At 38.6% G+C, this 21,928-nt stretch overlaps 3 protein-coding genes across 4 annotated transcripts in view; all 3 read right to left on the bottom strand.

The window, feature by feature from the left end:
• LOC308684031 (protocadherin alpha-C2-like) overlaps positions 1 to 21,763 on the bottom strand; it is a gene marked incomplete at its 5' end in the record, with an annotated part of 69,998 nt that extends 48,235 nt beyond the window's left edge. The window contains one exon of one of the 2 annotated variants that reach the window (XM_081355025.1): positions 19,397 to 21,763. In XM_081355025.1, the coding sequence (XP_081211151.1) occupies positions 19,397 to 21,763 (2,367 nt within the window). Of the gene's footprint in view, positions 1 to 15,708; positions 18,082 to 19,396 lie in introns of those variants that run through there. The other variant, XM_081355024.1, reaches the window with a different exon arrangement.
• On the bottom strand, positions 1,006 to 3,414 carry LOC308684177 (protocadherin alpha-2-like; the record flags this gene model as incomplete). Its single annotated transcript, XM_081355295.1, has 1 exon — positions 1,006 to 3,414. The coding sequence occupies one exon, from the start codon at positions 3,412 to 3,414 to the stop codon at positions 1,006 to 1,008; it is 2,409 nt and encodes an 802-aa protein (XP_081211421.1).
• On the bottom strand, positions 3,592 to 14,933 carry LOC308683728 (protocadherin Fat 4-like; the record flags this gene model as incomplete). The annotated part of the gene is given in 6 exon segments (XM_081354409.1): positions 3,592 to 3,603; positions 5,051 to 7,168; positions 7,212 to 7,307; positions 7,311 to 7,358; positions 9,179 to 11,518; positions 12,515 to 14,933. Coding segments are annotated over 6 exon segments (6,978 nt in total). The 5' UTR covers positions 14,879 to 14,933.
• Positions 21,764 to 21,928: the final 165 nt, after the last annotated feature.

The raw sequence follows: 21,928 nt of genomic DNA, 5'->3' as shown, positions 1-21,928 counted from the left end.
TTCAGAATAAATCCTTTAAACCTTTAACTGACGGTCTGCAGCGACACCATGTGCTGAAACTATGCCATAACAGGAATAATATAACCAAAACAGCTGAAGGGACAACACAGTGCTTGAAGACACCAACAAAGATAGTGATTTTCAAAGTAATCCAACAATAAAAAGCACCGCAATATATTTATAATTTAATGACAGATTACTTGTTATATAATCCACTTGTTAATGCTGCTAATTAGCTAAGACTGCAAACAAAGTGAAAAAAAAAAAAAAGATGGGGGGCAAAAGACGCTGGCTAAAAAATACTCTCCACGTGGCAGGTTATGAGATAACACTGCTTTGCAACAAAAATAATGATCCTCTTGGGGAGCTGCACAGAGACATAGTGAAGAGGTCAAAGCAGTTACTATATCATGAAAAATAAAATGGTCGGAATGCTGTATTGACCAATTAGGATTGGAATTATTATTATTATTACTATTAATATTATGAATAATATTATTATTATTTCGTTTCTATTTTACAATTTAATTTCACATTTCCTGTAACGTACGTCTGTACTTTTGTTACTTTTGCTTGACATCGCTTTTCTGTTTGGTAAACTATATCGATTATTATTACATTATTTTAAAATATTAATTGTTTTGATACTTGAAAACGGCAAAAAATAAAAAATAAAAAAAAAAACACCCATGCAGGATAAGATTAATCATAGTATGTTCGTAAAACTGCAGATTAAACGTACTCATAATTTATCACAAAAACTTTAAAATCAAGTGTTCGCGTGCATATGATACGCAATTTATGGCGTGTAATACGCACGCTCTCCTCACCCCTAATCCTACCCAAGGAGTTTACAGTGCGTATCATTTGAACGCAAAAACTCTTTTAGGCGTAAATGATACGAGAAATATCATTCGTGCTATAGATATGCACTTTCATGAGATCGTGTTGGAAAACCAAACCAACATTTATGACAACCATAAGAAATAATTGTGTGAACAATAATTAAAATGTAAATATTTTAACACTAATTTTCAATGATCTTCTTACCTTCTCTGAGTTAGGAAGAGTTTGTGTGCGCGTAAAAGTGTCTTCTCCACTATTAATGCTGATCAGCTCCGCGTCTGCTGGTGGAAACGGCGAGGGGAAAACGACTACATCACTCTTTATTGTGTCTGAACTAAAACACACGTCATACTGTTGAGTAGATTTAGAGAAGGACCAGCTTCCGTCTGGATGGGTGCTGATCACTGGAGCGCTGTACCTGCTGAAACTGCCGTCTGTCCTGTAGCATTTAGCTGCTATCAAACCCACGAGACTCAGTAAAAAGATGACTGATACTGAGACGATAGCGATGAGCAGATACACATTCAGATCTGAAAAACTCTCCTCTTTAACAGAAACTTCTCTGAATGATGTCTTTATGTCATCCTGACTCTCAACAACCACAACATCCATGGACATAGTCGCTGAGAGGGATGGCTCTCCATTATCAGACACTGTAATAATAAGTGGATGAGTTTTTAAGTCATTGTCACTCATTCGTCTCTTAGTCTTTATTTCTCCAGTGCTGCTTCCAATGCGGAAGAGATTCGTTCCTTTGGGTTCACTTATATGATAAGACAGAAGAGCGTTATATCCAGAGTCAGCATCAACAGCTCTGATCTTGGCTACAAAGTATCCCGCTTCAGCAGAGTAGGGAATGTTCTCAGTATTAACTGATCCAGGATCAGAATAAGGTGGTAAAATAACTGGACTGTTGTCATTCTCATCCAGAATAAACACATTTACAGTCACATTACTGCTCAGAGGAGGAACACCAGAGTCTGTTGCCATCACTTCAAACTGAAATCGTTTTGTTTCTTCGTGATTAAATGATTGTAAACTGAATATTTCTCCACTCAGAGAGTTTATATTGATCAGTGTTGTCACAGGAACACTGGAGCTGGAACTGTCTAACAGTGAATATGAAAGTTCTGCGTTCTCACCAGTGTCTGAATCATCAGCTGTCACTTTTGTCACGAGTCCTCCAGCTTGACCATTCTCACTTAGAAAAGCGTTAATAACGGGTGCTGGGAAATGTGGGGCATTGTCATTAACATCAGAGATATGTACAGTTATAACAGTGCTGCTGGAAAGAGCCGGAGTTCCTTCATCTGAAGCTGTAATTGTGATGTTATACTGAGACACACTCTCTCTGTCCAGAGGTCCGTCTACCACTAGAGAATAATGATTGTTATATGACGTCTCCAGGTTGAAAGGAAACGAGCCTTTCAGCGCACAGTGAACAATGCCATTCTTACCTCCATCTTTATCAGACACTGTGACTAAAGCAACAGCAGTTCCTGACTTTATGTCTTCTTTCGCAGTTTTCAGAAGTGGAGTCACTGTTATCTCTGGTGCATTGTCATTTTCATCCATAACTTCTATTAAAACTTTACATTGTGTACTCTTTGGCGAATGGCCTTTATCTCTTGCACGAACTCGTAACTCAATAGCAGGATACTCCTCGTAATTAATTTGCCCTTTTACAACAATATCTCCTGTCTCTGGGATAATGGTAAAGGTGTCTTGCTTCTTACCATGATCCGCAAACGAGTACACAATTTCACTGTTTATTCCTTCATCCAAGTCAGAGGCAAACACAGATAAAACTTTAGTACCAGCAGCAACATTTTCTTTTAGTTTGACTTTGTAAAGAGGTTGACTGAACACTGGGTTATTATCATTAACATCCATGACGTTTATAATAATATTTAAAGTTCCTGATTTTGGTGGTTTTCCTCCATCCGTCCCGGTGAGAACTAACTGAATAGTCGCTTGCTTCTCTCGATCTAAAGCCTTGTTCAGCACTAACTCTGCAGACACACTCTGGTCTTCACTCTGTGTATCGAGACTGAAATGTTCATTCGGACTCAGTTTGTACTCTTTCAGTGAATTACTGCCAACATCAGAGTCCTCGGACACAGGGAGAGGAAATCTCTCTCCAGGGCTCGCGTTTTCTGTAATATTTAATGCAAATACTTTAACAGGAAAATGTGGCGCATTGTCGTTTATATCCAAGATCTTAATCTCCACCCTGTAAAGATGATGAGGATTTTCAGCGAGGGCCTCTATATTCAAAGAGCATTTCTGGTTCGACATACATATCTCCTCACGGTCAATCCTTTCATTAACAAACAGCACGCCAGTTTTCAGATTTACATCAAAATACTTCTTATTTGATCCAGTCACGATCTCAAACATGCGAGATTCCAGGTCGTGAACATTTATGTTCAGGTCTTTCGCTATATTGCCAACAACTGTTCCCTTATTTACCTCTTCCGGTACGGAATAGACGATCTGAGCAAACGCGGAATCCAGCAAAGAAAGGAAAATTATAAATCCACACTCGAAATATCCCATAAATGCCATGATGGTGATTCACAAATGTCTTGAAGATAGCTATAAAAAGATAAAGGCGAGAGAAGCCAATATTTCTTCTTTGCATTAGGAAGCACGAGACGAAACAGAAACCAAGATCATGTCTCAACGACAGATACACTATAACACCAAGATTCTGAGAGGCTTCAGAATAATTCCTTTAAACCTTTAACTGACGGTCTGCAGTGACACCATGTGCTGACATTATGCCATTACAGGTATATTATATTTCCAAATCCACTGAAGAAACACTTGACGCATTTGAGATGAAATGACACCACTAAAAACAAATCATAGTTACCAAACACACACACACACACACACACACACACACACACACACACACACACACACACACATACACAAACAAGTCTATGATTTATCGTAAATTATGATAATTTTAAATGGCCAAAAAAACAGAGAAGCACATGTTCAAATTCATCAGAAATGTAACATTTTCACGCTAGAACTCATATTACTGTGCTGCTGTCCATGGTGCTGATCGATGCAGTCGCAACTCACTAACACCAGTTGGATGCGATATTAAACCAGTCGGCCACAAAATACAAAAACACACAAGTACATACATATTTCAAAATGTCAATTAATGTATTGTTAAATGGTATTAATGCCGTTAGTACAGTTGATGTAATTACTAAACATAACAAACTGCGCGTGAACTCCTTTCCAGTGACGTGAGTCGCACGTCTGTAAAGGTTCAAGTTGACAGCAATTAGTCAGGGGCGATTCTAGGATTTCAAAATGGGGGGGGGGGGTCTCTGAGCCTCCAATGATGATATGATTTAGAAAATAAAAAATAAAAATAAAATATTAGTAATAAATTGTTGACACTTGGGTAGGAATGAACAATACAGAATGTTCTATCAATCCCTGAATATTGAATTCATTTCTAATCATTTTAAATAACCAGCTAAAATTCATAACAAATTTTAGCAATTTTATTTCACTGAATTATAAAGTATAGAAAAGTCACAAAGTCTCATGCCATTTAGATTAAATGAATTTCATTTTCTTTCTTTTTTTCTTTTTTTAAAGCCCAGATTTTACTTGATTTGCTCCCGCATCATATGTAAACTCAGTTTATGACAAAAAAAACTACACAGATGCAGATATCATAATCTATTAATAAAAGCAAACACGTTGTCTTCTGCTTCTGACGCGGCACGCGGTGCGCCGATGAAGATTGAAGAACACGAATAACGCTGACTAAAATACGGGGATGAGCCGAAGCCTGACGCCGGTTTCATTTGTGTTTTAAAGGGGACTGAGGCGATAACGAATTAGTGTAGAGATTACGGAGTTAATCGTAAGTTTTTAGGGGGGCAGGGCGGAAATTTAGGGGGACTAAAGAACTTGCTGAAACTGTCGTCTGTCCTGTAGCATTTAGATGCTATCAAACCCACGAGATCAATTTACGCATCAATTTACGTTTTTAGTTTTCAGATACAAATATCTGGATGGCATTTTTGTTCACTTTTTAAGATTTTTAAGCTACTTCATTACCAAAATAAGGAGCAGTGTGTCTCTGAAGCGTTTCACACAAATTGTAGCGTGTAATTTAATTGCAGTGAAATTATATTTACAGATAAACAGTAGCCTAGCTTACCTTTCCAGTGGTAGGAAGAGTTTGGGTGCGCGTAAAAGTGTCTTCTCCACTATTAATGCTGATCAACTCCGCGTCTGCTGGTGGAAACGGCGAGGGGAAAACGACTACATCACTCTTTATTGTGTCTGAACTAAAACACACGTCATACTGTTGAGTAGATTTAGAGAAGGACCAGCTTCCGTCTGGATGGGTGCTGATCACTGGAGCGCTGTACCTGCTGAAACTGCCGTCTGTCCTGTAGCATTTAGCTGCTATCAAACCCACGAGACTCAGTAAAAAGATGACTGATACTGAGACGATAGCGATGAGCAGATACACATTCAGATCTGAAAAACTCTCCTCTTTAACAGGAACTTCTCTGAATGATGTCTTTATGTCATCCAGACTCTCAACAACCACAACATCCATGGACATAGTCGCTGAGAGTGATGGCTCTCCATTATCAGACACTGTAATAATAAGTGGGTGAGTTTTTAAGTCATTGTCACTCATTCGTCTCTTAGTCTTTATTTCTCCAGTGCTGCTTCCAATGCGGAAGAGATTCGTTCCTTTGGGTTCACTTATATGATAAGACAGAAGAGCGTTATATCCAGAGTCAGCAACAGCTCTGATCTTGGCTACAAAGTATCCCGCTTCAGCAGAGTAGGGAATGTTCTCAGTATTAACTGATCCAGGATCAGAATAAGGCGCTAAAATAACTGGACTGTTGTCACTCTCATCCAGAATAAACACATTTACAGTCACATTACTGCTCAGAGGAGGAACACCAGAGTCTGTTGCCATCACTTCAAACTGAAATCTTTTTGTTTCTTCGTGATTAAATGATTGCAAACCGAATATTTCTCCACTCAGAGAGTTTATATTGATCAGTGTTGTTACAGGAACACTGGAGCTGGAACTGTCTAACAGTGAATATGAAAGTTCTGCGTTCTCACCAGTGTCTGAATCATCAGCTGTCACTTTTGTCACGAGTCCTCCAGCTTGACCATTCTCACTTAGAAAAGCGTTAATAACGGGTGCTGGGAAATGTGGGGCATTGTCATTAACATCAGAGATATGTACAGTTATAACAGTGCTGCTGGAAAGAGCCGGAGTTCCTTCATCTGAAGCTGTAATTGTGATGTTATACTGAGAAACACTCTCTCTGTCCAGAGGTCCGTCTACCACTAGAGAATAATGATTGTTATATGACGTCTCCAGTTTGAAAGGAAACGAGCCTTTCAGCGCACAGTGAACAATGCCATTCTTACCTCCATCTTTATCAGACACTGTGACTAAAGCAACAGCAGTTCCCGGTTTTGCGTCCTCTTTCACACTTTCCAACAGAGGAGTCGTAACTATCTGTGGCACATTGTCATTCTCATCCACGACTTCTATTAAAACTTTACAGTGTGCACTTTTTGGAGGACTGCCTTTATCTCTCGCCTGAACACGGAGCTCAATTGCAGAATCTTCTTCGTAATCAATGTGTCCTTGAACAACAATTTCCCCAGAGTTAGAATTAATGCTAAACAGTTTCAGTTCATCGGTATTTCCATGAAATGAATATTGAATTTCACTATTGATGCCCTCATCCAAATCACTGGCAGAAACAGAAATTATTTTGGTTCCAATTGGTGTGTTTTCTTTCACTTTAACTTTATATAAAGGTTTACTGAAAATAGGCTTATTATCGTTTATATCCATGACGTCAACAACAATACTCAAGGTTCCAGATTTTGGAGGTTTTCCTCCGTCAACAGCGGTTAATATTAAGTGAATAACGGCTTGTTTCTCTCGGTCTAAAGCTTTCTGAAGTACTAACTCAGCAGAAATACTCTTTTGCCCGCTATGAACATCTAAAGAAAAATATTCATTTGAACTGAGTTTGTAATCTTTCAGAGAATTACTGCCGACATCTGAATCTTTAGCATTTGGAAGAGGAAATCTGTCCCCCTCATTTGCATTCTCTGTAACATTGACAACATGCATGCTGTCAATAAAAAACAGAGCATTGTCGTTCACATCCACAATTATAATTTCAAGCCGATAAAGTCTGTGAGGATTCTGAGCAAGAGCCTCTAAATTCAATGTACATTTCTGATTAGAGCCACACAACTCCTCACGATCAATCCTGTCCTTGACAAACAGCGACCCCGTTTTCACATTTACATCAAAATACTTTGCATTTGATCCAGGCATAATCTGAAACATGCGTGATTCTAGTTCCTGAGCGCTGATCTTGAGGTCTTTTGCAATATTCCCGATCACGGTTCCTTTATTCACCTCCTCGGAGACGGAATAGACAATCTGGCCAAGCGAAGATTTCCATAACAGAAATAAAACGATCCAGAAGCCATAATATTCTGTGACATCCATGATCGTGCAAGAAAATGTCCTGCTATTTAAAGCGATTAAAACAACTAAATAAACCTCTCTCGATACAATCCGAAATCACGACGCAAAAGCTACTATAAGCCTTGGTTATTTGCACCCTTTCAACGCATATTCTGTTGCTGTAAAGGAGGAGCTCAGATGACTCTCAAAGTTGTGGTCTGCAGTGCCACCATGTGTTGTAACAGTGATGAAACAATGAGATGTTACTTCATACAGGTTTCTATAAACAAAGAGTGAACTAAACGAAAACATACCTTCATAAATTCAAATCGAAATCATCATATCAACTCAATCATTACGAAACAGAAAAAGTTTTGTATAACAGCAAATACAAATATCGAGAAGGAATAACGTCATTGCCGCTGTCCGTGCTACTGAATCTATTTAGCTTTTTAAATACAAAATAGGCCACAGTTAAACCATAAATAAAAAATAAAAATAAAAAAATACAATCAGCAGTTTGTTTGATAAGGTCATTATTCCAGCACTGTATTTCCAAAGTCACGAGATAATTAACTAATTTGAAAAACTAAAATGCATCATCTTAACAACAAGTGAGAAATTTAAATAATATTTCAAAATTGACTAAGCTGTCCAGTATGTTACGTATTATCTTGAGTATCGGGTTATACGTGTAATATAAAAAACTAAATATATATATATATATATATATATATATATATATATATATATATATATGTGGTGAAGTGCCCCTTTAAGCATGACTCCGCCCCATGATTATGTAGCGGGCCTTATTTGGACTATATAAAGGGCATTCCCAGAGTGGTAGGACATGGCGTCATCCTTTCGTTTTTCTGGGTGTCATGGTTGCTGGTGCCCGCTTGCTCTGTGAGCTGACTTTTCCACGCAGCTGATGTCTGTGTGGAGGTATGGAGCGTACTGCTTGAGGGTTTTTCTCCCTCTGCATTGCTGCTGTAGTTCCAGTGTAGAAAAGAGATCCGATCGCACGTATAACACGGCGTGCTGTGAATGACTGCTGCTCTTCGGCGCGGTAGGTCCATTGTATTGTGTATATGCAGGCGGGCAGGCTAGGGCAGGCTAGCCATCCGGTGCCTGGTGTACAGCAATCCTCCTTAAATGTGTGGTATAGGTTTTCTTGTAGTGGATTTCACCAGTGTGTGTGTGCTTTGGAAGTTTTGGGCACGGTGTACTCTTTGCGGGCTGATTCGAGCCTACTGCTGCTCAGCCTGCCCAGCTCCGTCACGAGAATCTACATGTCCGGTTATTGACTGAACTTCAATGCTCATATACAAACTAGTGGTCTTGCCATCCAGTACCATTGTTTTACGGACTCTAGTAGTCTTTTAAATTATATATGACCATCAAATAAAGAATTCTATTTTTCTGTACGTATTCACGTCTTGGTGTCTTGTAATTGTGGGAGGGAGAAACGAACTTGTGTGCCCTTTTTATGGGTATTTCCCCAGCTGGATTAATGCTGGGGTGGCGTAGTCGTGATTCATTGTAGCCCTGTATTGGAGGGCGTGGCCTCAACACGGCCATCCCATCCTCGTAACACCACATATATATATATATATATAAAATAAAAAAAAAAAACACGATATTTACTTTTTTATTATTATTTTCATAGACGTCTAAACTGGAATATAAACTGTAAAGATAGTTTATAAAATCAAAACTTTCAACTTATCGTTTCTAAAAAAATATAATAATAATAATTTTACAAGTCAAGCAGTGATTGCAATGCACAAACAAGTTGCAATGTCTTACCTTCTCTGAGTTAGGAAGAGTTTGGGTGCGCGTAAAAGTGTCTTCTCCACTATTAATGCTGATCAACTCCGCGTCTGCTGGTGGAAACGGCGAGGGGAAAACGACTACATCACTCTTTATTGTGTCTGAACTAAAACACACGTCATACTGTTGTGTAGATTTAGAGAAGGACCAGCTTCCGTCTGGATGGGTGCTGATCACTGGAGCGCTGTACCTGCTGAAACTGCCGTCTGTCCTGTAGCATTTAGCTGCTATCAAACCCACGAGACTCAGTAAAAAGATGACTGATACTGAGACGATAGCGATGAGCAGATACACATTCAGATCTGAAAAACTCTCCTCTTTAACAGGAACTTCTCTGAATGATGTCTTTATGTCATCCAGACTCTCAACAACCACAACATCCATGGACATAGTCGCTGAGAGTGATGGCTCTCCATTATCAGACACTGTAATAATAAGTGGGTGAGTTTTTAAGTCATTGTCACTCATTCGTCTCTTAGTCTTTATTTCTCCAGTGCTGCTTCCAATGCGGAAGAGATTCGTTCCTTTGGGTTCACTTATATGATAAGACAGAAGAGCGTTATATCCAGAGTCAGCATCAACAGCTCTGATCTTGGCTACAAAGTATCCCGCTTCAGCAGAGTAGGGAATGTTCTCAGTATTAACTGATCCAGGGTCAGAATAAGGTGGTAAAATAACTGGACTGTTGTCATTCTCATCCAGAATAAACACATTTACAGTCACATTACTGCTCAGAGGAGGAACACCAGAGTCTGTTGCCATCACTTCAAACTGAAATCTTTTTGTTTCTTCGTGATTAAATGATTGTAAGCTGAATATTTCTCCACTCAAAGAGTTTATATTAATCAGTGTTGTTACAGGAACACTGGAGCTGGAACTGTCTAACAGTGAATATGAAAGTTCTGCGTTCTCACCAGTGTCTGAATCATCAGCTGTCACTTTTGTCACGAGTCCTCCAGCTTGACCATTCTCACTTAGAAAAGCGTTAATAACGGGTGCTGGGAAATGTGGGGCATTGTCATTAACATCAGAGATATGTACAGTTATAACAGTGCTGCTGGAAAGAGCCGGAGTTCCTTCATCTGAAGCTGTAATTGTGATGTTATACTGAGAAACACTCTCTCTGTCCAGAGGTCCGTCTACCACTAGAGAATAATGATTGTTATATGACGTCTCCAGTTTGAAAGGAAACGAGCCTTTCAGCGCACAGTGAACAATGCCATTCTTACCTCCATCTTTATCAGACACTGTGACTAAAGCAACTGCAGTTCCTGACTTTGTGTCTTCTTTCACATTTTCCAAAAGAGGAGTCACTGTTATCTCTGGTACATTGTCATTTTCATCCATAACTTCTATTAAAACTTTACATTGTGTGCTCCTTGGTGGGCTGCCTTTATCTCTTGCCTGAACTCGTAACTCAATAGCAGGATTTTCCTCGTAATCAATTTGCCCTTTTACAACAATATCTCCTGTCTCTGGGATTATGGTAAATAGATCTTTCTTTTTTCCATGACCAACAAAAGAGTACACAATTTCACGGTTTATTCCTTCATCCGAATCAGTGGCGAAGACAGAGATAACTTTAGTACCAGCAGCAACATTTTCTTTTAGTTTGACTTTGTAAAGAGGTTGACTGAACACTGGGTTATTATCATTAACATCCATGACGTTTATAATAATATTTAAAGTTCCTGATTTTGGTGGTTTTCCTCCATCTGTCCCGGTGAGAACTAACTGAATAGTCGCTTGCTTCTCTCGATCTAAAGCCTTGCTCAGCACTAACTCTGCAGACACACTCTGGTCTTCACTCTGTGTATCGAGACTGAAATGTTCATTCGGACTCAGTTTGTACTCTTTCAGTGAATTACTGCCAACATCAGAGTCCTCGGACACAGGGAGAGGAAATCTCTCTCCAGGGCTCGCGTTTTCTGTAATATTCACAGTAAATACTTTAACAGGAAAATGTGGCGCATTGTCGTTGATATCCAAGATCTTAATCTCCACCCTGTAAAGATGATGAGGATTTTTAGCGAGGGCCTCTATATTCAAAGAGCATTTCTGGTTCGACATACATATCTCCTCACGGTCAATCCTTTCATTAACAAACAACACGCCAGTTTTCAGATTTACATCAAAATACTTCTTATTTGATCCAGTCACGATCTCAAACATGCGAGATTCCAGGTCGTGAACATTTATGTTCAGGTCTTTCGCTATATTGCCAACAACTGTTCCCTTATTTACCTCTTCCGGTACGGAATAGACGATCTGAGCAAACGCAGAATCCAGCAAAGAAATGAAAATTATAAATCCACACTCGAAATATCCCGTAAATGCCATGATGGTGATTCACAATGGGGTAATGACAGTAAAAACAAAAAATAAACGCACGAGAATCTTCTTAGCATTCAGACAACACGAGACGGAACAGAAACCAACATCATGTCTCAACGACAGATACACTATAACACTAAGATTCTAAGAGAGGCTTCAGAATAAATCCTTTAAACCTTTAACTGACGGTCTGCAGCGACACCGTGTGCCATAACAGGACTAATATATAACCAAAACAGCTGAAGGGACAACAAAATGCTTGGAGATCCAACAAAGATAGTGATTTTCAAAGTAATTCAACAATAAAAATCACCGCAAAATATATATTAGTGACAGATTACTTATTATATAATTCACTTGTTAATGCTCCTAATTAGCTAATAAGACTGCAAGCAAATTGGGGAAAAAATAAGCTGGCTAACAATGAGAGAACACTGTGCAGCTCCCCAAGAGTATCATTATTTTTGTTGCATAGCAGAGACATATTGAAGAGGTCAAAGCAGTTACTATATCATGACAAATAAAATGGTTGGAATGCTGAATTGACCAATCGGTATTTAGGATTGGAATTATTAGCTTTATTATTGTTATGATTATTATTATTTCGTTTCTATTTCGCATTTGAATTTCACATTTCCTGTCTGTTTAACTTTGTCACAATTGCTTGACGTTGATTTTCTGTTTTGTAAACTGTATCGATCATTTGTTTTTTTAAATATGCTCTAACTGTTTTGATACTTGAAAACGAAAAAAATAATAATAAAAAAAAAACATCCGCATGCATGACAAGATTATTCATAGTATGTTGGTAAAACTGCAGATTAAATGTATTCATAATTTATCACAACAACTTTAAAATCAAGTGAAACAACCACGTTGTGAAACCCAAACCAACATTTGCGACAACCATAAGAAATAATTGCAGAACAATAATTAAGATGTAAATATTAAAACACTAATTTTCAATCATCTTCTTACCTTTCCAGTGGTAGGAAGAGTTTGTGTGCGCGTAAAAGTGTCTTCTCCACTATTAATGCTGATCAGCTCCGCGTCTGCTGGTGAAAACGTCGAGGGGAAAACGACTACATCACTCTTTATTGTGTCTGAACTAAAACACACGTCATACTGTTGAGTAGATTTAGAGAAGGACCAGCTTCCGTCTGGATGGGTGCTGATCACTGGAGCGCTGTACCTGCTGAAACTGCCGTCTGTCCTGTAGCATTTAGCTGCTATCAAACCCACGAGACTCAGTAAAAAGATGACTGATACTGAGACGATAGCGATGAGCAGATACACATTCAGATCTGAAAAACTCTCCTCTTTAACAGGAACTTCTCTGAATGATGTCTTTATGTCATCCAGACTCTCAACAACCACAACATCCATGGACATAGTCGCTGAGAGTGATGGCTCTCCATTATCAGACACTGTAATAATAAGTGGGTGAGTTTTTAAGTCATTGTCACTCATTCGTCTCTTAGTCTTTATTTCTCCAGTGCTACTTCCAATGCGGAAGAGATTCGTTCCTTTGGGTTCACTTATATGATAAGACAGAAGAGCGTTATATCCAGAGTCAGCATCAACAGCTCTGATCTTGGCTACAAAGTATCCCGCTTCAGCAGAGTAGGGAATGTTCTCAGTATTAACTGATCCAGGGTCAGAATAAGGTGGTAAAATAACCGGACTGTTGTCATTCTCATCCAGAATAAACACATTTACAGTCACATTACTGCTCAGAGGAGGAACACCAGAGTCTGTTGCCATCACTTCAAACTGAAATCTTTTTGTTTCTTCGTGATTAAATGATTGTAAGCTGAATATTTCTCCACTCAAAGAGTTTATATTAATCAGTGTTGTTACAGGAACACTGGAGCTGGAACTGTCTAACAGTGAATATGAAAGTTCTGCGTTCTCACCAGTGTCTGAATCATCAGCTGTCACTTTTGTCACGAGTCCTCCAGCTTGACCATTCTCACTTAGAAAAGCGTTAATAACGGGTGCTGGGAAATGTGGGGCATTGTCATTAACATCAGAGATATGTACAGTTATAACAGTGCTGCTGGAAAGAGCCGGAGTTCCTTCATCTGAAGCTGTAATTGTGATGTTATACTGAGAAACACTCTCTCTGTCCAGAGGTCCGTCTACCACTAGAGAATAATGATTGTTATATGACGTCTCCAGGTTGAAAGGAAACGAGCCTTTCAGCGCACAGTGAACAATGCCATTCTTACCTCCATCTTTATCAGACACTGTGACTAAAGCAACAGCAGTTCCCGGTTTTGCGTCCTCTTTCACACTTTCCAACAGAGGAGTCGTAACTATATCTGGTGCATTATCATTTTCATCCATAACTTCTATTAAAACTTTACAGTGTGCACTTTTTGGAGGGCTGCCTTTATCTCTCGCCTGAACACGGAGTTCAATTGCAGAATCTTCTTCGTAATCAATGTGTCCTTGAACAACAATTTCCCCAGAGTTAGAATTAATGCTAAACAGATTCAGTTCATCGGTATTTCCATGAAATGAATATTGAATTTCACTATTGATGCCCTCATCCAAATCACTGGCAGAAACAGAAATTATTTTGGTTCCAATTGGTGTGTTTTCTTTTACTTTAACTTTATATAAAGGTTTACTGAAAATAGGCTGATTATCGTTTATATCCATGACGTCAACAACAATACTCAAGGTTCCAGATTTGGGAGGTTTTCCTCCGTCAACAGCGGTTAATATTAAGTGAATAACGGCTTGTTTCTCTCGGTCTAAAGCTTTCTGAAGTACTAACTCAGCAGAAATACTCTTTTGGCCGCTATGAACATCTAAAGAAAAATATTCATTTGAACTGAGTTTGTAATCTTTTAGAGAATTACTGCCGACATCTGAATCTTTTGCTATCGGAAGAGGAAATCTTTCCCCCTCATTTGTAAACTCTGTAACATTGACAACATACATGCTGTCGGGAAAAAACGGAGCATTGTCATTCACATCCATAATCATAATTTCAAGCCGATAAAGTCTGTGCGGATTCTGAGCAAGAGCCTCTAAATTCAATGTACATTTCTGATTAGAGCCACACAACTCCTCACGATCAATCCTGTCTTTGACAAACAGCGACCCCGTTTTCACATTAACATCAAAATACTTTGCATTTGATCCAGGCATAATCTGAAACATGCGTGATTCTAGTTCCTGAGCGCTGATCTTGAGGTCTTTTGCAATATTCCCGATCACGGTTCCTTTATTCACCTCCTCGGAGACGGAATAGACAATCTGGCCAAGCGAAGATTTCCATAAAGACAGAAATAAAATGATCCAGAAGCCAAAATATTCGGTGACATCCATGATTGTGCAGTCAATGTCTTGCGATTTTTTTTTAATATAAAAACGATTAAAACAACTAAACAGACCTCTCTCGATACAATCCGAAATCACGACGCAGAAGCTACTATAAGCCTTGGTTATTTGCACCCTTTCAACGCATATTCTGTTGCTGTAAAGGAGGAGCTCAGATGACTCTCAAAGTTGTGGTCTGCAGTGCCACCATGTGTTGTAACAGTGATGAAACTGAAATATTACTTAATAGATGTTGTTATAAAACAAAGAGTGAACTAAACGTATCTGCAATTCAAATTTAAACCTTCATATCTACGCAATCATTACAAAATAGAAAAAAAAATGTTGTGTTGTGTATTCAGGTAAATGCAAATATTGAGAAGGAATATACGTAATTGCCGCTGTCCGTGGTACTGAAGTTATTTTTCCCTTTAAAATACATACATTTAAACCTAAAATAAAAACAATACAAACAGTTTGTTTGATAAGGTCATTATTCCAGTACTGTATTGCCAGAGTCACGAGATAATGAACTAATTTGCAAAACTAAAATGTATCTTAACTTAACAACAAGTGAGACATTTAAATATTATTTCCAATTTGTCAAAGCAGTCCAGTATATGTATTATCTTAAGTACATTTAGGATACTATATAGGATGCGCGTAATAAAATAGAAAATGAAATAATACGATATTTCCTTTTTTATATTATTCCCATAGTGAAAATGAACTGTATTGAGAGTTCATAAAATCCAAACATTCAACTTAATCGTTTCTAAAAATGTAATTGTGCAAGTAAAACAGTGATTGCAATACACAAGCAAGTTGCAATGTCTTACCTTCTCTGAGTTGGGAAGAGTTTGTGTGCGCGTAAAAGTGTCTTCTCCACTATTAATGCTGATCAACTCCGCGTCTGCTGGTGGAAACGGCGAGGGAAAAACGACTACATCACTCTTTATTGTGTCTGAACTAAAACACACGTCATACTGTTGAGTAGATTTAGAGAAGGACCAGCTTCCGTCTGGATGGGTGCTGATCACTGGAGCGCTGTACCTGCTGAAACTGCCGTCTGTCCTGTAGCATTTAGCTGCTATCAAACCCACGAGACTCAGTAAAAAGATGACTGATACTGAGACGATAGCGATGAGCAGATACACATTCAGATCGGAAAAACTCTCCTCTTTAACAGGAACTTCTCTGAATGATGTCTTTATGTCATCCAGACTCTCAACAACCACAACATCCATGGACATAGTCGCTGAGAGTGATGGCTCTCCATTATCAGACACTGTAATAATAAGTGGGTGAGTTTTTAAGTCATTGTCACTCATTCGTCTCTTAGTCTTTATTTCTCCAGTGCTGCTTCCAATGCGGAAGAGATTCGTTCCTTTGGGTTCACTTATATGATAAGACAGAAGAGCGTTATATCCAGAGTCAGCATCAACAGCTCTGATCTTGGCTACAAAGTATCCCGCTTCAGCAGAGTAGGGAATGTTCTCAGTATTAACTGATCCAGGGTCAGAATAAGGCGGTAAAATAACCGGACTGTTGTCATTCTCATCAGTTATAAACACATTTACTGTCAAGCTGCTGCTTAGTGATGGAAGACCCGAATCTGTCGCCTGAATTTCAAACTGAAATGATTTAAGCTCTTCGTAGTTAAATGATTGTTTACTGTATACGTCTCCACTCTCACTATTTATGTCAATCATAGATATCAATGGAATCACAGTTTTGTCTCTGCTAATTAAAGTATAGGAAATATGAGCGTTCGTGTTGATATCTGGATCGTGCGCGGTCACTGTCGTTATAATGGCACCTGCTGGGCTGTTTTCCTTTAAAAACACGTTCATCACAGCTTCTGGGAAGCGTGGCGCATTGTCATTCACATCAGATATATGAACTGTGATAACACTGGTACTAGAGAGTGAAGGGGTCCCTTCATCTGAAGCTATTATTGTGATATTAAAATGGGCAATTTCTTCTCTGTCCAGTGCTCCATCTACAACTAAAGAGTAGTAGTTTTTATAAGAGGACTCGATCTTAAAGGGCACCTGACCTACAATACTGCAATGCACTATTCCATTTCTACCTCCGTCTTTATCAGAGACTGTAATAAGAGCCACGGCTGTTCCGACTTTTGAGTCCTCTTTAATAGTACTGGCCAAAGAAGTCACCAGCAGCTCGGGCGGATTGTCATTGACATCAACTACTTCAACTAACACCTTACACTGTGAACTCTTAGGAGGCTGGCCTTTATCTTTAGCCTCCACCCTCAACTCAACAGCAGCATTTTCTTCATAATCAATATTACCTTTAACTGTTATAAGACCGCTATCTGGATCAATTGAAAACAGATCTGACGCTTTGCTACTGCCTTGCTTGACAATAGAAAATGTTATATCACTATTTATTCCCTCATCTAAATCAGAGGCGGAAAGGGAGATGATTTGGGACCCCAGAGCAATATTTTCGTTCACTTTCACTTTGTAAAGAGATTTGCTAAAAACTGGAGAGTTGTCGTTGACATCCAAAGCATTGACAATAATATCTAATGTTCCAGACATCGCAGGTTTCCCTCCATCAACAGCAGTCAGTGTTAGATGAACGACAGGCTGTTTTTCTCGATCTAAAGCTTTAATCAGCACCAGTTCGACAGTAACACTCTGTTCTACGTTCTGCACATCCAGAGAAAAGTGTTCGTTGGGACTAAGCTTGTAGGATTTAACCGCATTGTTTCCTGAATCCGGATCTTCAGCCAAAGGAAGAGAAAATTTCTCTCCAAGAGAGGAGACTTCTGTTATGTTCAGTACCTGACTGCTAATCGGAAACGATGGCGCATTATCGTTGATGTCAATTATATTTATTTCTATTCTATATAGGCTCAGTGGATTATGAGCCATCGCTTCTAAAAGCATCGTGCATTTCTCATCAGCAAAGCAAAGCGATTCTCGATCAATTCGATTATTCACAAACAGAGTCCCAGTCTTTACATTCACCCCAAAATACCTTTTGTTGGTTCCATATACAATCTGAAACACACGAGGTTCCAGTTCCAGCACATTGATGTGAAGATCTTTTGCTAAATTGCCGACAATGGTTCCCACATTCACTTCCTCTGAGACTGAATAGGCAATCTGACCGGAGGATAAAGTCCAACAATAAGACAGCAGAATCGCAGTCCATATGGATCCAACATATAGATTCATCTCTGCACAAAACCACAATTCAAAATCTAAAAGAAACAAACTAATATTTAAGAAAAGCAAATGAGACCAGCTGAATTGTGGCTCACTACACAACCGCAGACGACAATGCTGATATGAGGTGGTTTGAGAATGGTGCTTTGGAAGGAGGAGATATACAAATACAAGAGTATTTATGGTGCTCTAAATTTTCACGGTTAACAGCGACTCCAGGTGGTTTCTAATGGAATCGCAGTGCATTATTAAAGTTTCTCAAGGAATAGCTTCAAATTTAAGGAAATAAAAGCTCTGTAATGTGTGATTTTGATTTTTAAAACTCACTTCCACGACAAAATACAACAGAGAGGAAAGGAAGGATTTGTGGGATTATATTATCTTAAATATCAGATGAACTGTTTAATCACATTCCACAATAAATACCCATTTCAATTCCACAATTAATAACCATCACATAATCTAGTGAAGATGTTTTACACAAATAAATGCACATTTGTAAAGAGGAAAGACTTAACTTAGTAGGTTCGTGTTTAAATCATTGACAAAATAAACTGTGATGACAAAAAAATGGCAGTTATAAAAGGGATGTGACACTCAATAAGCGCAGTTGTCGCTGTCCAGTTCTGAAATTCTGCTTTAGGAAATCTGATACTTTGAAAAGACAAACACGAAATGATAACCATCACCATCACCATCATTGTGAATAGGTTTTTGCAAAGGTTTTGTGAATAAGTCCTAAATTTAGGTTGAAAACTATACAATTAATATATATATATATATATATATATATATATATATATATATATATATATCAATTGTTATCATTTTCTCTATTTGCTGAAATAGAAAAAAAAATGCTTAATTTTTAATGAAAGTTAAAGGCGCTTTTTGTACATGATTAATGGAAAATGGAAATAAATAATAAAACAGTCCTCCATCATTGTTGGCAAAAGGTTAGCACATGATAATATTTAAATATGCAGTAGCAAAATGCAACGTGGATTATCAGGATTCCAGAAACTGTTAAACAAGTGGCTCTGAATGTTGAAATATCTTCATAGGTAATACAAAGTCAACAATGAGCTTTCACCACAAATAAGTAGAGATATAGCTATAATATAGCTATAAGTATCTTTTCTTTCCAAAGGAAGAAAGTGTATGTGTGCGCATATTTTCCCAAGCGGCTTTACATTGATAGAGTAATGGACACATAATTAAAATTCCAGAACAAATGTAATGAGAACTAAACAATTTCTTCAAAATTGATTTTTTTTTTTTTTTTTAATAAATAATAGTATGTAAGGAGAAATCACCAGTGTCTTACCTTCTCTGAGTTAGGAAGAGTTTGTGTGCGCGTAAAAGTGTCTTCTCCACTATTAATGCTGATCAACTCCGCGTCTGCTGGTGGAAACGGCGAGGGGAAAACGACTACATCACTCTTTATTGTGTCTGAACTAAAACACACGTCATACTGTTGAGTAGATTTAGAGAAGGACCAGCTTCCGTCTGGATGGGTGCTGATCACTGGAGCGCTGTACCTGCTGAAACTGCCGTCTGTCCTGTAGCATTTAGCTGCTATCAAACCCACGAGACTCAGTAAAAAGATGACTGATACTGAGACGATAGCGATGAGCAGATACACATTCAGATCTGAAAAACTCTCCTCTTTAACAGGAACTTCTCTGAATGATGTCTTTATGTCATCCAGACTCTCAACAACCGCAACATCCATGGACATAGTCGCTGAGAGGGATGGCTCTCCATTATCAGACACTGTAATAATAAGTGGGTGAGTTTTTAAGTCATTGTCACTCATTCGTCTCTTAGTCTTTATTTCTCCAGTGCTGCTTCCAATGCGGAAGAGATTCGTTCCTTTGGGTTCACTTATATGATAAGACAGAAGAGCGTTATATCCAGAGTCAGCATCAACAGCTCTGATCTTGGCTACAAAGTATCCCGCTTCAGCAGAGTAGGGAATGTTCTCAGTATTAACTGATCCAGGATCAGAATAAGGCGGTAAAATAACTGGACTGTTGTCATTCTCATCCAGAATAAACACATTTACAGTCACATTACTGCTCAGAGGAGGAACACCAGAGTCTGTTGCCATCACTTCAAACTGAAATCTTTTTGTTTCTTCGTGATTAAATGATTGTAAACTGAATATTTCTCCACTCAGAGAGTTTATATTGATCAGTGTTGTTACAGGAACACTGGAGCTGGAACTGTCTAACAGTGAATATGAAAGTTCTGCGTTCTCTCCAGTGTCTGAATCATCAGCTGTCACTTTTGTCACGAGTCCTCCAGCTTGACCATTCTCACTTAGAAAAGCGTTAATAACGGGTGCTGGGAAATGTGGGGCATTGTCATTAACATCAGAGATATGTACAGTTATAACAGTGCTGCTGGAAAGAGCCGGAGTTCCTTCATCTGAAGCTGTAATTGTGATGTTATACTGAGAAACACTCTCTCTGTCCAGAGGTCCGTCTACCACTAGAGAATAATGATTGTTATATGACGTCTCCAGTTTGAAAGGAAACGAGCCTTTCAGCGCACAGTGAACAATGCCATTCTTACCTCCATCTTTATCAGACACTGTGACTAAAGCAACAGCAGTTCCCGGTTTTGCGTCCTCTTTCACACTTTCCAACAGAGGAGTCGTAACTATCTGTGGCACATTGTCATTCTCATCCACGACTTCTATTAAAACTTTGCAGTGTGCAATTTTTGGAGGACTGCCTTTGTCTTTTGCCTGAACACGGAGCTCAATTGCAGGCTGTTCTTCGTAATCAATGTGTCCTTGAACAACAATTTCCCCAGAGTTAGAATTAATGCTAAACAGTTTCAGTTCATCGGTGTTTCCATGTCCAAGAAATGAATATTGAATTTCACTATTGATGCCCTCATCCAAATCACTGGCAGAAACAGAAATTATTTTGGTTCCAATTGGTGTGTTTTCTTTCACTTTTACTTTGTATAAATGTTTGGTGAAAATAGGCTTATTATCGTTTACATCCATGACGTCAACAACAATACTCAAGGTTCCAGATTTTGGAGGTTTTCCTCCGTCAACAGCGGTTAATATTAAGTGAATAACGGCTTGTTTCTCTCGGTCTAAAGCTTTCTGAAGTACTAACTCAGCAAAAATACTCTGTTGCCCGCTATGGACATTTAAAGAAAAATATTCATTTGAACTGAGTTTGTAATCTTTTAGAGAATTACTGCCGACATCTGAATCTTTTGCGATTGGAAGAGGATATATTTCCCCCGCATTTGCATCCTCTGTAACATTTATAACATACGTCGTGTCAATAAAAAACGGAGCATTGTCGTTCATGTCCACAATTATAATTTCAAGCCGATAAAGTCTGTGAGGATTCTGAGCAAGAGCCTCTAAATTCAAAGTACATTTCTGATTAGAGCCACACAACTCCTCACGATCAATCCTGTCTTTGACAAACAGCGACCCCGTTTTCACATTTACATCAAAATACTTTGCATTTGATCCAGGCATAATCTGAAACATGCGTGATTCCAGTTCCTGGGCGCTGATCTTGAGGTCTTTTGCAATATTCCCGATCACGGTTCCTTTATTCACCTCCTCGGAGATGGAATAGACAATCTGGCCAAGCGAAGATTTCCATAACAGAAATAAAACGATCCAGAAGCCATAATATTCTGTGACATCCATGATCGTGCAAGAAAATGTCCTGCTATTTAAAGCGATTAAAACAACTAAATAAACCTCTCTCGATACCATCCGAAATCACGACGCAGAAGCTACTATAAGCCTTGGTTATTTGCACCCTTTCAACGCATATTCTGTTGCTGTAAAGGAGGAGCTCAGATGACTCTC

Source organism: Scardinius erythrophthalmus, assembly GCF_964197995.2.
Source record: "Scardinius erythrophthalmus genome assembly, chromosome: 23".
NCBI lineage: Eukaryota > Metazoa > Chordata > Actinopteri > Cypriniformes > Leuciscidae > Scardinius > Scardinius erythrophthalmus.
Note: the sequence above shows the minus strand (reverse complement) of the source record. Positions and strands in the feature narration are given on the sequence as shown.